General features: G+C 36.4%; 1 protein-coding gene across 1 annotated transcript; it reads left to right on the top strand.

The window, feature by feature from the left end:
- Positions 1–2767: 2767 nt before the first annotated feature.
- On the top strand, positions 2768–6314 carry LOC117325156 (dendritic arbor reduction protein 1-like). The gene is made up of 2 exons (XM_033881137.1): positions 2768–2954; positions 3686–6314. Exons 1-2 carry the CDS (start codon positions 2868–2870, stop codon positions 4901–4903), a joined length of 1305 nt encoding a protein of 434 aa, XP_033737028.1. The 5' UTR covers positions 2768–2867; the 3' UTR covers positions 4904–6314.
- Positions 6315–13752: the final 7438 nt, after the last annotated feature.

The raw sequence follows: 13752 nt of genomic DNA, 5'->3' as shown, positions 1-13752 counted from the left end.
GTTCACGGATGTAAAATAAAATAGTTAACTCCGTGAAATATTTTCTTTACTTTAAAATTGAAACATTGCACGTTTAGAACATATCTAAATACAAACATGACCGTAAAACAATAGGACTCGCTTATATATCAAACTTTATCAATTCAATGAAAAATATTATTAATAAAGAAACAGTTTATCATCAAAGTTTTATGTCGTGTTTACTTACATCCATATTAAATTTCACCAATTAACCCGAAGAAGAATAACGTAATACTTGTGTAATGTAGGCTCTGTTTATTAATGATCAACAATCATATTTCATGTCCCATTTACACGTACATAACCAGTTCTCCCGGAGGGTAAGCAGCTAAACATGGAAAATGGAATCCGTCGGACAGCTCGCGCTAACGTTCCTACCCAAGGCTAGATTTATCTAAGGCGAAGGACATAAAGAACATTGCTCCGCGGGCAGTACCTTTCGGGACAGAAACAACTAATTGACCGATGTTGGCCGAAGATTTATACTGACAAATAAGCTGCTGATTTACTGCAATGTTATCTGATACTTTCAACAAAATTTGTTCGTACTGTGTTTTAATGTATATGCATTACCTAATTATTCACAAAGTAAAATATAAAACGACGACGCGATATTTTTTTCTAATCAATTAATACTTATATTATATTGTCATCAACTTAGGTATTGCTTGTCTGGAGACTCAAGACATAATAACATAAGTTATGATACACCATAACACCAAATTTATTCATATTAGGACAACAAATAAATTTTGATTAATCAGAAGGCGAGAAATGGCGGCCTTTTTGTCGAAACAAGGTCAGCAATGTGTTTTGAAAGAACAAAACAATCGGGGTAAAAACGAGGAAGGTTTGGGAACTTAGAAATAAGTAAAATCAAATACATGTCTTTTCAACCACACATTTAATCAAAAAAAAAAAAGATAATGAAACTATAAACGACATATTGCATTCAAAATTTCTTTTAATCAAGTATAAAATGTAGTCTTGAGTTTTAATAGTTGATGAACTAATTTTATACCTATACAACTCGGTCATATGTTCGTTCTATTTCAATCAAAATCTATAGTTAACAAATGAACCTATTGAAGATATATTCAAGATTTAGTTACGGAAGAAAGACATGAACAGGAATTGAGCACAACAAAGGAAATGCAAGAATAGGGACTGGGAGGTTTTGAAAGTAATGAGAAGCAAAATGAAAAGGAAAGAAAAGACGTAAACTTGAACTTAGATGATACATAACAAAACACTGGTGAAACCAGGTGTTCAAGAAGTATAGAAAGTTACTACGATCAAGGTGAAAGGGACAATGATACATCATGTCAAAACAAGGAAAGTATGTAGATCACCTCATATATATAGCATCCAATGTAAACAATGTCAACACTAAAACGTCTTTAATATCAGGCCTTAAAACAACAGCAATTTTAATGTATATGGAGATTTATCAACAAAATATATATTTTTTTAATTTTATCAATCTCCTAAATGGAACACACCTAAATTAAACGAATCAACATGTTTATGAACGAAGACTACGAATTATGCATGTGGTGACCCCAGGTGGTGACCCCAGGTGGTGACTCAGATTCACTCAATGCTTTCCCATAGGAAATCATTATTGGATTTAAGGGGAAATTTCCTTGATGTTTTAATGATAAAAGCGTTTAGATAGGTAATTAACTTGGAGGGGGAGGGGGCAGATATGTAGCTATACTGATGAAAAGAAATATGTGAAGATATAATACGATAGTTCATCTTTCACATTAACTCGTAGATATTAACACGATCTTGATTTAATAATTCCCTCTGTTGTTTAAAATGTGGATCTATGGTATTGATTAAAAAATGATTCAATAAACATTTGGGTGTTTTTATCACGTTTTATTTTGTAATGGAAATATTACGTGTCTATCATCAAAGTATGTATATTAACGTATATTAAATATTCCAACAATAAATAAATTCCATAAAATATAACTATTCTGATGATGTAGTTGGTGACTATGAAAAGAGTACACGGCGAATGATGTTAATATTCGTTACAAATCATGTCCCTATCGCATGATGTATCCTGCACACCAGGATCCTATCTTCCTACACTTTGTACACTGTTGTGTCGGGACAGCCTTCTGCCTCTCCTCACATCGCCTTTCTAACTGCTCCATATCAACAGCGAAAACACTTATATACGCCTCTATTAATAGCCAGCTAAATTTAGACGTAACGATGCTTACAAAAACTGTATGTCTGGAGTCAGGTAAGCATGAATGTCTGATCATATGACATCATCGGCAAGTTTCGGTTTTACTCGGAAGTTATTTAATCTAATTCGGCAAAGTACGTAATGCACCGGGCTATCGCTTTACGTTCCGACTTGTCAATCGTGACCGCTTTAAAACTGGGTCAATACTACTGCGCATGAAACATTGTTATAGTATGCTGTTTTTGATCCAAACTTCAAACTTTATGTCCAATTTACCAAGTTCTGTCCATGAGAGTTTTATTTCATTATCTATATTCATGTGATTAAGAACTATGAACTCATTTGGTGTTTATGAGTAAGGGTACGTTTCTCACGTTTGTTTGTTGTGTACCGTAGCACATCTCTAAGGAGCTATGAGCTGACTGTAGCGCGGACCGCTTATATAGCGACTAAATATAGGCGAGCAATCTGATTGGACGAAAAGAACCCTACAGACAGTTCATTAAAAATATTTTTAGATGGCTATATAGTAAATGTACATATACTATGCAATACACTTTGTTTTAATCCAAGCGAGGAACATATCGACCTAGCAGACTATACAGTACTATAGACTGTGTTTACACCTGAGTGTTGAATGATTACTATCATGGATTCCCTACTGGAATCAGGCACCGGCTTTACGGTGTCACCCAAGTTTGAGGACAGCACTGAACTTGCTAATGTAAGTACTCAATATTGTTTTCATTCGATATTTTAGTATTTTAATTTAATATTTATTTATATTGATAACATATTATATTTATAAAATATGTAATTAGCCACATTTTCGCGTATTCAAGTGTTACGTATTCGTTATACAAGTTAACATCTTGCTAAATTCTGCCGTCAATATTAAATTACAAATTACAACGACAATGCTTTTACAAACCTTGTATTTAATATGTTCACTGGTGTTCAGGGGAAAGAGTTTAGAACAAAATAAAACGTTATCCGTGAGAAATCGATGATATGTTGCGTGATGTAGACCGAGATGTTACGAACCTAATTCCGACAGCATTAGGACCCTGTTATCCCAGTATACTTATTAACTGTCATATGTCTCTTTTTCTATATCGATAGCATGTAATCGGTTTAAGTATACATCTTTTCTGTGTATTTCCACGAGCGCAGACGGCCGGTCGACACTATCTCATTATTAAGGCTGTCATTATATATAAAGTAAGCTTGCAGTGACACCATTCACTGTCCAGACCTTGTCGACTGACAGTCAGTTACCGCCGCCTATATACACTCTACTGTATAGATATGGAGGAACTTATTACATTCGATTTACAGGTAGTTTTATATTACAGTATTATATTATCATTATGTATATATTCAAATCTTTTTGCAGTATAAATAATTTTACAGTGAACAGGAAATATAATAGATTGTTATTTTGTATAATTACAGGGATGGCAAGATGTCGAGAGTCTGGCAATGATGTACCAGGACAACACACCGTATGAGAACAACATCCTGCAAGCTATCAGTGGGTCAAGTGCTTCACCTCAGCAAAACGTCAACACCGCACCTCAGAACTCTCCTATGGCAAACTCGCCCTGTTCACCAACTCAGAGCGAAATGTATGATGACTTATTAGACTTTGATTTCATTCTTTCCAACACCATGGATAACGGGTCGTTGGATAGCACCACATTGTACCCTGAAGATAATGGACAGAAAGTCAAGCGAGAGCCTCTCGGTGTTACGGCCGAGACACTGCCAGATTTCCACTCTACATTCATGGACATTCCTGATATTATGAATAGTATGTATGATATGGAAAATATGAAAGCTGACTTTAGAAAACAACAAATCATCGTTCCTAAACAAGAGTGCAACCGAAATACAGTGACTTCGTGTGCCTCATATATGTCCAATAACAATTCTGCTGTTGCCATGGCTAGACTTAACTGCACAATGAGTCCAGTGTCTCCACAGCAGCAACAACAGCAGCAACAACAACAACAACAACAACAGCAACAACAACAAATACACTACCAGTTAAATATTCCTGGTAATTTGTCACCGCCAGCCTCTCCAGAACATCAGGACGACCAGGTGAAATGCCGTGCCCCTCTTTCCATTCTCACACAGCATCCACAGATCCACAGAATTCCTCCACATCATCAACAGATACATCATCAGCAGACATCGCCACAGGCTCAGCAGCAAGCTTTTATGATGTCCACACATCATTTCCTACCTAAAATGCCTCTCCCTCAGCAACATATGATGCAGCATCAGATGATTACACCGCCATCTTCGCCACAACTTGTTGACTTGTTGCTGCCTCAACAACCTGTTGATCCATCTTCCTGTCAACCGAAAAAGCGAGGACGACGGAGTTGGGGAAGGAAGCGACAGACAAGTCACACATGCTCACACCCTGGCTGTAGTAAAACCTACACGAAAAGCTCCCATCTAAAAGCGCACTTACGGACTCATACTGGCGAAAAGCCATACGCATGTACATGGAAAGGATGTGGCTGGAAATTTGCGCGCTCTGATGAACTTACCCGTCATTACCGTAAACATACCGGTGATCGCCCCTTCCAGTGCCACTTATGTGAACGGGCCTTCTCCAGGAGTGACCACCTGTCACTCCATATGAAGCGTCACATATGAACTGACCATCACAAACCAGTGTGATACCCAAAGACTTCGGTCTGAATCAAGAGACATTTCCGTGTTCAACCTGAAGAAACACTGCATTCCATTTCATTATCAATTGATCACTAAGTTGTTGTTATTGTAGATTATTATCTATAATGGTTGTTTTTGTCAACACAATGTTGATATATGTCATGCAATTTTAGATGGTGATTTAATATTGGAAATAAGTGGTGAAGGTTAGGAAATCTCTAGTATCGTTTTGTACCGTAAAGGGCAGTTTTAATAGGTTTGTAAATTTGTCGGCTGGTCCGATAGGAACCTTCATTAAACGTCCTTGACAAAATGATACGTCTGTTTGGGCTGTCCGCCCCGGGATGGCACCAAAGGAAGGCGAGTATCGTAATGTCTGACGGATGTTATGTATACTGTGAAACTAATATTTGTATTACCCATGTATGTATTTAGACCTTTTTCTAATTTGTAAGGCCAGTCAAGACCATAGCTAGTTCATTTCATCGCTATGCAACGTAATTGCCAATCAAAAAATCCACCTATATACAAGTGCAACGAAGCCAAAATTGTTAACTTCAAAAATATGGTCAAAATTGTATGTAGTGTGGAAACTCTCAGGTTCCAGTATCAATTCTTGTCATAGAGTCTATTTTTGCATTTAAATATATGATAGATTCTGCTATATTTTTGTATGAACAGTTCAATTTGATCCCAATTTTAGAACATTTCATTTTTTATACGCAGACATGCATTGATGGTCCAACTGGTACTTCATTATATCAATCAGTTAACTAGTACAGGTTTTCGGTAATGAAAAGTGCAATTTTATATGTATTTTTATTTACTTTAACATGTATTTAATACAACGACAAGTGTCATTTTGATGTAGACCTAATCAGGTCAGAAATATCCCTAGCTTTACTATAAGCTTTATATCAATGTAACGTGCTTTAAAACGTATATATATATATATAAATATATGATATGCCCTGTAAAGGGAGACAACTCTTTCTTTTGCTTACCTTAAAGTCTTAAATTACTGTAGAAAATTACTCTCTGATTCTTTGGTGCAGGTCACTTGTCTGAAATGATAAAATTACAATTTGAATTGATGGTAGAATAGTATGCCTATATAATGTTATTTGTTATTTGCGTTGTTTTAATATATTGTTCTGGTGCTTATGTATGTTATCCTATGTCGATATTAAGTTAATCAATTTGTATATTCTGTATAAATATAAAAAGCACGATAAGTCCTAGTCAAATGTGTTCAAGAAAACCAAAAGTGCCACGTTAAATTTGCCTTATTGTTATTATGTTATTCCTAGCATAGCTAGGAGACAAAGATATAGAAAATCATCTAATATATGCAGGTCATGTGATGAAAATCAAATAAATTTATTGAACTATATATATTTGTTTTTGTGCTCTGTCATATATTGGAAGGGTCTACACGATAGTTTCGTCCAGAACGAGGTAATGCTCGCCTATGAAGAATAAATAAATAAGATACTTTGTATCTGAGGAGTCTCCAGGATTTGCCGTCTTTATCACCTAGAAAGATTAAACCATATCATCTGATATTCCGTCAAACATCAGGTTTATAGTTCTACATGACACTGAAAACTTACCACAACTCGACTGAAACTAAAGTATGCAAAAGAAAATCTTATATATTGGTTGAAGCCAACTACATACGACTGTATCATCAATAACGCTATAAAACAGGAGAAGATCGAAGTGACGGGTTTACTTATTAACGGTTAGTCATGTTGATAATGGCATTGAGAGACTATAAGGAAAAATGTATATGTTAACAGTCTTATAAAACTATAAACACAAACTGTGTTATACGTACCCGTTTATTATCCACCGTGGAAATGTGATGCTATAGCTTCCCATCGCTTCAATTTTGGCATCAAAATGTCATGGATGCAGGTGCAAGGAGTCGCTTTAAAGAAAAGATGCATAAAGTCATTTTTTCCATTTTAAAATCTGCATTTTGTGATGAAACTAATTTGACAGTTGTCTATATTCCTATGTGATCATTTATCTGAAAGGTCACTAGAGATTTACTACAAGCTATCAATAAATAGAGGATATCTAACAGTGTCTTCAGTAATACCAAATACATTTCAAGAGTGTGGCTAATATTTTGATATTTTTCACGATAGCGTAATTGGTAAGCTAAAACTACTTCTTCAAAGATAAGTCAACGTCATGATTTCTGTGTCTCTGTTTTCTGTGTTTTCCACAAAGACTACATTATCTAGGTTCACATAACAATGAGGATACGTCATATTTGTACAGGTCGTCAACACGACATTGCCCGGTTCTCTCGCCATAGACTGTCGTGACAGTACGAATATATCCTGGAAGGATTTTGTTTTGCAGATCATGTAAAATGAGAAGCATCATTTTGTGATCGGATCTGATGAATAGTGTCGTGTGTAAAAGAGAGGATTAGTTTCTGATGTGTGAAGATATTCCCTGAGCCATTACCCGGCCAACGCAAGGTCATCCTTCCTCTGTCGCGTGAGCGCGCATACACGTTTTAAGTATTTGATAACACAATTTACAATGGTCTCCAGCGAAACGGGTTTTATTATAAATGATTTGGACAAAAATCAGCAGAAGGAACATTTTACAATGAAATTTATTCTTTTCAATAGCAAAAACGTTCAAATGATTTCGCAACTAATGTCATATTTCATGGCAAAAGTGATGGCAAAGAACACCATGTTCGTCCCATTTAGGTTGTGAGAACAGAAATGCACCCGTGTCTTAGAAAGAATCGACAACACACCATACATAATTCTGTTAGCTCATTATTAATATATGCTATATGAAGCAAACGGGCCTTGTCTTGTTGAGTAGAATGAAAATCTCATGAAAGTAGCATTTCATGCTTTTTATGCTGGCTGAAATGTTGTTGGCTGTAATTTCAATATAGCCTTACACTTTCTTTGTAGCCATTTTTGTCAGATCGTCTGTATGCAACAGATATAATAAACACAGTTAAACTAATAACGAGTACACTACAGTATTTTTTTTTATGTTTTGTAGTAACTAACACCTTGGATACACAGAGTATGTTTTACTATTCAGACAGATTAAAACAATGAAATTTCATTAAAACAATGATTTGCATGTTTAAGCAACATATCGTGATGATTGTATGATAGGTAACATTAACCATAGCATTAGTGGTTGTTTAGTTGGAATCTGACTATGTTGATGTTGAGTTCATATGGTGATGATTGTATGATAGGTAACATTAACCATAGCATTAGTGGTGGTTTAGTTGGAATCTGACTATGTTGATGTTGAGTTCATATGGCGTTCATGGATTCCTGGACAGTTATTACATTTATAAGAATTTCATTTATTTTACAACGTTAGTGCTTTTGTTTCTAAGGTTGTATCCAGCAATGGTCGCTATTGACAAAAAAACCCACACTTACAGGAAATATCGTAAAATGAACGCTTGATGTTCCTCTCATAACAATATTTCTTCTCGTATAAAATTACATATACACAATGTATATCAAAACGGTTTCATCAATATAGAAATGTTTCAATATCAAAATTGTAATCTCTTTGCTGAAGATTTTTGGGAAATATACCAACAGGCTCGAACTATTAGCAAATGAAAAACAAAAACCATTTGTCGCGTGACAATTGATCGCGTGTATACGGGTAGACGAATCCGCTTATAAAGATTTATATCAAGTTCAAGTGTAATCGATAATTAATATGTTCCATATATAATATAGTCGCTATCTGATGGCAACAGGACTGAAAATACCTGCTGTTTTAACTCACGTGTTAATGAAGCACGTGAGTAGTATAACTAACGACGCTACCTTATTGTCGTTATATGATGTGGGAACAATGATGATGAGAATACTGTATTTGAGAATGTGTGAACACCCTTTTCATGACAGCTTCAGCAGCAATAAAGGGAACACAATATATAATAGACCATGTAATCCTCTTCCAAATCTACATGTCATGTATTCTGGTGGTGTCATGGAGTTGTTATTTTACATGTTTAAGTCAACTACATATCTAACTTAGGCTGTTGTTGAATAAAGTTTTGGTGTTCGGTACATAGATTTCGATATTCGTTTGTTTATATTTTGGGAAAGAATTTCAAAAATCCCAGATTCCATCGAGCTCAAGTGGAATTCTCTACAGAAGCAGACGACACAATCATGAATGAAGATGGCTATATAGTGTCGATAACAAACAGTAGATTTTATCTATTTCACTTTCAGAATGATAAAATGTATACTGTTTAATTCGCGTCTAATCAGTAGAGACAAGTTTATTGTTGACACAAGCTCTAAATGTCGCCTCCACTTCTCCTGAGACCTACGAATACCTGTCGGTCCGTAAGTAGCTAGCTACCCCATCATTCAAGTACCTATATATACATCTTATCACTTTGCCAGGACACGACATGACGTCTTTACCCGTTTGTTTGAGGTCCAACATGTCAAAGTCTAGGTAACTTCACTCAAGTAAAACGCGAACAAGAAAATCGAAATAATTCGGGCTTTGACTGTTTTGTTATCAATTTTCCAAATATCATCACAAGTACAATATTTCAAAAAGTGTTTGAATGAAATTACCGTCGTTTCAATGTGTAATACGAAAAAATATGAAGTCGTCTCAATGATAACAGCATAATCAAGCATAGCTAACGCATGCGTAATGGTCGGGTTCTCTCTGACAACGGATACGTGGAATCTTCCCTGCAGTTTTTTTTAATTATGTACGCAATGATGCAGCGTTTTACACGGAAACTGTGCGAATTAAATATTGGCTGAATACATTGTTAGGTGATGTGTTGTCGATTGATCATCGTTTGTTATGTATTAAAAATGTTCAATCGTTCATTTCTAATGAGACGTTGCACTTTAAATGTTCAATCGTTCATTTCTAATGAGACGTTATATTATTTGAATTACTTGTCTTTCTTGTTTTATCAAACATTAAACTGCGATCATACAACAAATGCATGAGAATAAGATCATATATTGATGCTCAATCCCTTTACTGCCGCCGAGGAGTATTCAATGGTCAAAACAGTAATAGTTACAGGAATGCGTTAACTTAGGCATCCCGTTTCTGTTTTTAATATTTTAATATTAAAAACTGATACTTTTCCGATGAAGGTGTGGGATGTTGATAGTATAGCTGGAGTCATTCTATTAAGGGTCATGCAAAATATTAGTTTGATAATACGTTGTGTGATACTGTCAAAAGTCGGAGAAAGCTTGTAACGCTGTGATAGAACCTACACTCGGAGTACACCATAGGGTATAGTACCTACACTCGGAGTACACCATAGGGTAGTACCTACACCTAGAGTACACCATAGGGTGGTACCTACACTCGGAGTACACCATAGGGTAGTACCTACACTCGAAGTACACCATAGGGTGGTACCTACACTCGGAGTACACCATAGGGTGGTACCTACACTCGGAGTACACCATAGGGTAGTACCTACACTCGGAGTACACCATAGGGTGGTACCTACACTTAGAGTACACCATAGGGTAGTACATACACTCGGAGTACACCATAGGGTAGTACCTACACTCGGAGTACACCATAGGGTAGGACCTACACTCGGAGTACACCATAGGGTAGTACCTACACTCGGAGTACACCATAGGGTAGTACATACACTCGGAGTACACCATAGGGTAGTACCTACACTCGGAGTACACCATAGGGTAGTACATACACTCAGAGTACACCATAGGGTAGTACATACACTCGGAGTACACCATAGGGTAGTACCTACACTCGGAGTACACCATAGGGTTATACATACACTCGGAGTACACCATAGGGTAGTACATAAACTCAGAGTACACCATAGGGTAGTACCTACACTCGGAGTACACCATAGAGTGGTACCTACACTCGGAGTACACCATAGGGTAGTACCTACACTCGGAGTACACCATAGGGTAGTACATACACTCGGAGTACACCATAGGGTAGTACATACACTCGGAGTACACCATAGGGTAGTACATACACTCGGGGTACACCATAGGGTAGAACCTACACTCGGAGTACACCATAGGGTAGTACATACACTCGGAGTACACCATAGGGTAGTACATACACTCGGGGTACACCATAGGGTAGAACCTACACTCGGAGTACACCATAGGGTAGTACATACACTCGGGGTACACCATAGGGTAGTACCTACACTCGGAGTACACCATAGAGTGGTACCTACACTCGGAGTACACCATAGGGTAGTACATACACTCGGAGTACACCATAGGGTAGTACATACACTCGGGGTACACCATAGGGTAGAACCTACACTCGGAGTACACCATAGGGTAGTACATACACTCGGGGTACACCATAGGGTAGTACATACACTCAGAGTACACCATAGGGTAGTATCTACACTCGGAGGTGCAAAAGGAAGTCTTTCCAGTTTTTTAATTTTTTTTCTAAATGACAAATAAATATTCCAACGAACCATAATTTTTATAATCATGAAATTACCATGGATTCTGCTCATTTAAATACTGAAGGATTAAATAAATTGATACATTACAAAGCGCCTTATTTTTTCGTTTAAATTTCACGTAATCCATTTACAGATTACATGAAGGAAGCTGGACGAGTACACATGCATGCAGTAGCACGTGTACCTGTGGATGGACCCAATATCCATAACTACATCTGCGTGACAAACAGATTGCCTGCTACGCATTGACCTACAGGTGAGTACACGCGTGCTACTTGGATTAGGGATACTAGTAATTGTTAAATATAAAGAGGATTGCTGGGGTTAATATGGACGGCAGACTCTGGTAATAAACGTATATAAAATACTTATATCATGCATATTACCATATATCAAATCGCACGAGGTTTAAATTCGAAACAAACGGCCATTCTAGAGTGTTCGTTAAATATTGATTAAAATATTGTTCCAAGGGACACAACTCTCATTACAGTGACGCATTACGTGTACTATTTCTGTTCAACTAATGATATTCTAAAAGAGATTACTAATAAAATTCCAGTATACAGCAAACAAGTTGGTGACGATGAACTTCAACACTATGAAGAAGACTTGAATCACGATTTATTGGGATATAATGCTATGCTGACTCTTAGTAAAGACTGAAGCATTTCTTGTAGGAAACCATGAGTTTATAGTTAGGACACAATCTAAAGTTAAACAACCGTAACTATATAGACTGTTGTCTTTCAGGCAGAAAACCATGCTTGCACAATATGAAGTTGCACTGATTATTGTGTAATTTTATTAATTTGGTTTATTTTGTCGGAATACCAGGAGAAAAGCCAACGGTCTGCTAGGCCCTAGTTTTATTAAACAGTTCTTGTAATAACTACTCGTGTAAACAGTATTAAGTCCGAAAATACAATGCATACATAGCTAGAACAATAAAGTACACTTGTCTAAAAAATGTCCACAAACGATTTCGTATTACGAATAACAGTGAAAAACGATATACTAATAAACCCTTAATTCTGACTCAAAATCGGCAAAACGAGGGCAAAATAGGGGGGGGGGGGGGGGGGGGGGGGGGGTATGTACAGGGAGAATCAGACCAGGTGTTCCGGGGGAGGGTGGTGAACGACTCCTACCTCATCGAAGACACCCGCCGTAAAAATCTAAGTCATTCAAACTGAAAAGTAGGGAGGTGACAAAGGAACAGCTAGGTACATCAACAATCATCGAACACGTCTGACTTCCTATCGTATAAGAAGATATGATATTTCCAAATGAAATCATGATAAAGGTAAGGGCAGGAGGGATGTTATTATCTAGAAATGGAAAATTAAGTATCTGAAAATCGAAATTATCACGCTTGTCGGACAGCTTAGTTGTAAGATTCCCTGCTGGTTTGGTAATAGTATAAGTTTAGACCGAGGTTAGTGACTGATGTCAAGCTCTATATGGTATTCCTGATCGACATGGTCAATTAAGTTTTTGATGTTTAGATATAACACATCGTCAAAATACCTATATGTGAAAGGAAGAACATTGTCAGGTCCCTGTTACCTGTTTTATTAAGCCCTTCAATATAATAAAAAGTCGACCTATGGAGGGTACATGGCAACAAAGTCTGTTAGAACATCGGGTCACCGAAATCACCAAAATGTTGTCGCTCAGAATTTTACAATTTCATCTTCGGTGTAATTCTATAGGCCCTATTCGAGTGGTTTTAATGAGATCTTTGTTCATTGTCCCCCTCTAAATCCACATTCCGTTAATTCCACTTCTGAAGTAAAGAGTATGTTACTAGGCCTGCGGTCCTGACTTATTTGTTTTAAGTATTGTAGTTAGAAGATAATGGCTTCTCTGAAAAAATATCTGAGCCAGCAATAAGACTTTGTTTAAAAGGATTCTTATGAAGTTTAGGAATCGTTTATAATCATAAACCTTCGGATTGATTTAAACGAGATAGATCAAGAGAGTATCACAGATGTTAGCTTATTACTGTCACAATGACATCTTCTTATCTGTTTTAGGAACAAAAGCATCCACAATGAATTTGGAAATAACAAGATGATTTGTATATATTATTCATAGTTCTATGTTTCAACTAAATATCCCCTTAGTTGTGATCGGTTAGTGACCACATTAAATGATAACACACAATATACCGTAACAAATGTCCAATATAATTCTAAATTGTCATTCTGATGTACTACAATCATGATATAGACTATTTTGTTTTAATTTGCGTGTTATTTTGATTACCCTACACATGTCACGTCGTCATTAGATACTATTATTATAGTTTTATGAAATTATAACAGAA

This window comes from Pecten maximus, chromosome 4 (genome assembly GCF_902652985.1).
Source record: "Pecten maximus chromosome 4, xPecMax1.1, whole genome shotgun sequence".
Classification (NCBI taxonomy): Eukaryota; Metazoa; Mollusca; class Bivalvia; order Pectinida; family Pectinidae; genus Pecten; species Pecten maximus.
This window is presented reverse-complemented; position numbering and strand designations above follow the sequence as displayed.

Coding starts and splice junctions, on each gene's coding strand:
- LOC117325156 (XM_033881137.1), top strand. CDS start 2,868: ATGATTACTATCATGGATTCCCTACTGGAATCAGGCACCGGCTTTACG. Junction 2,955..3,685: donor ACAGCACTGAACTTGCTAAT/GTAAGTACTCAA, acceptor GTATAATTACAG/GGATGGCAAGATGTCGAGAG.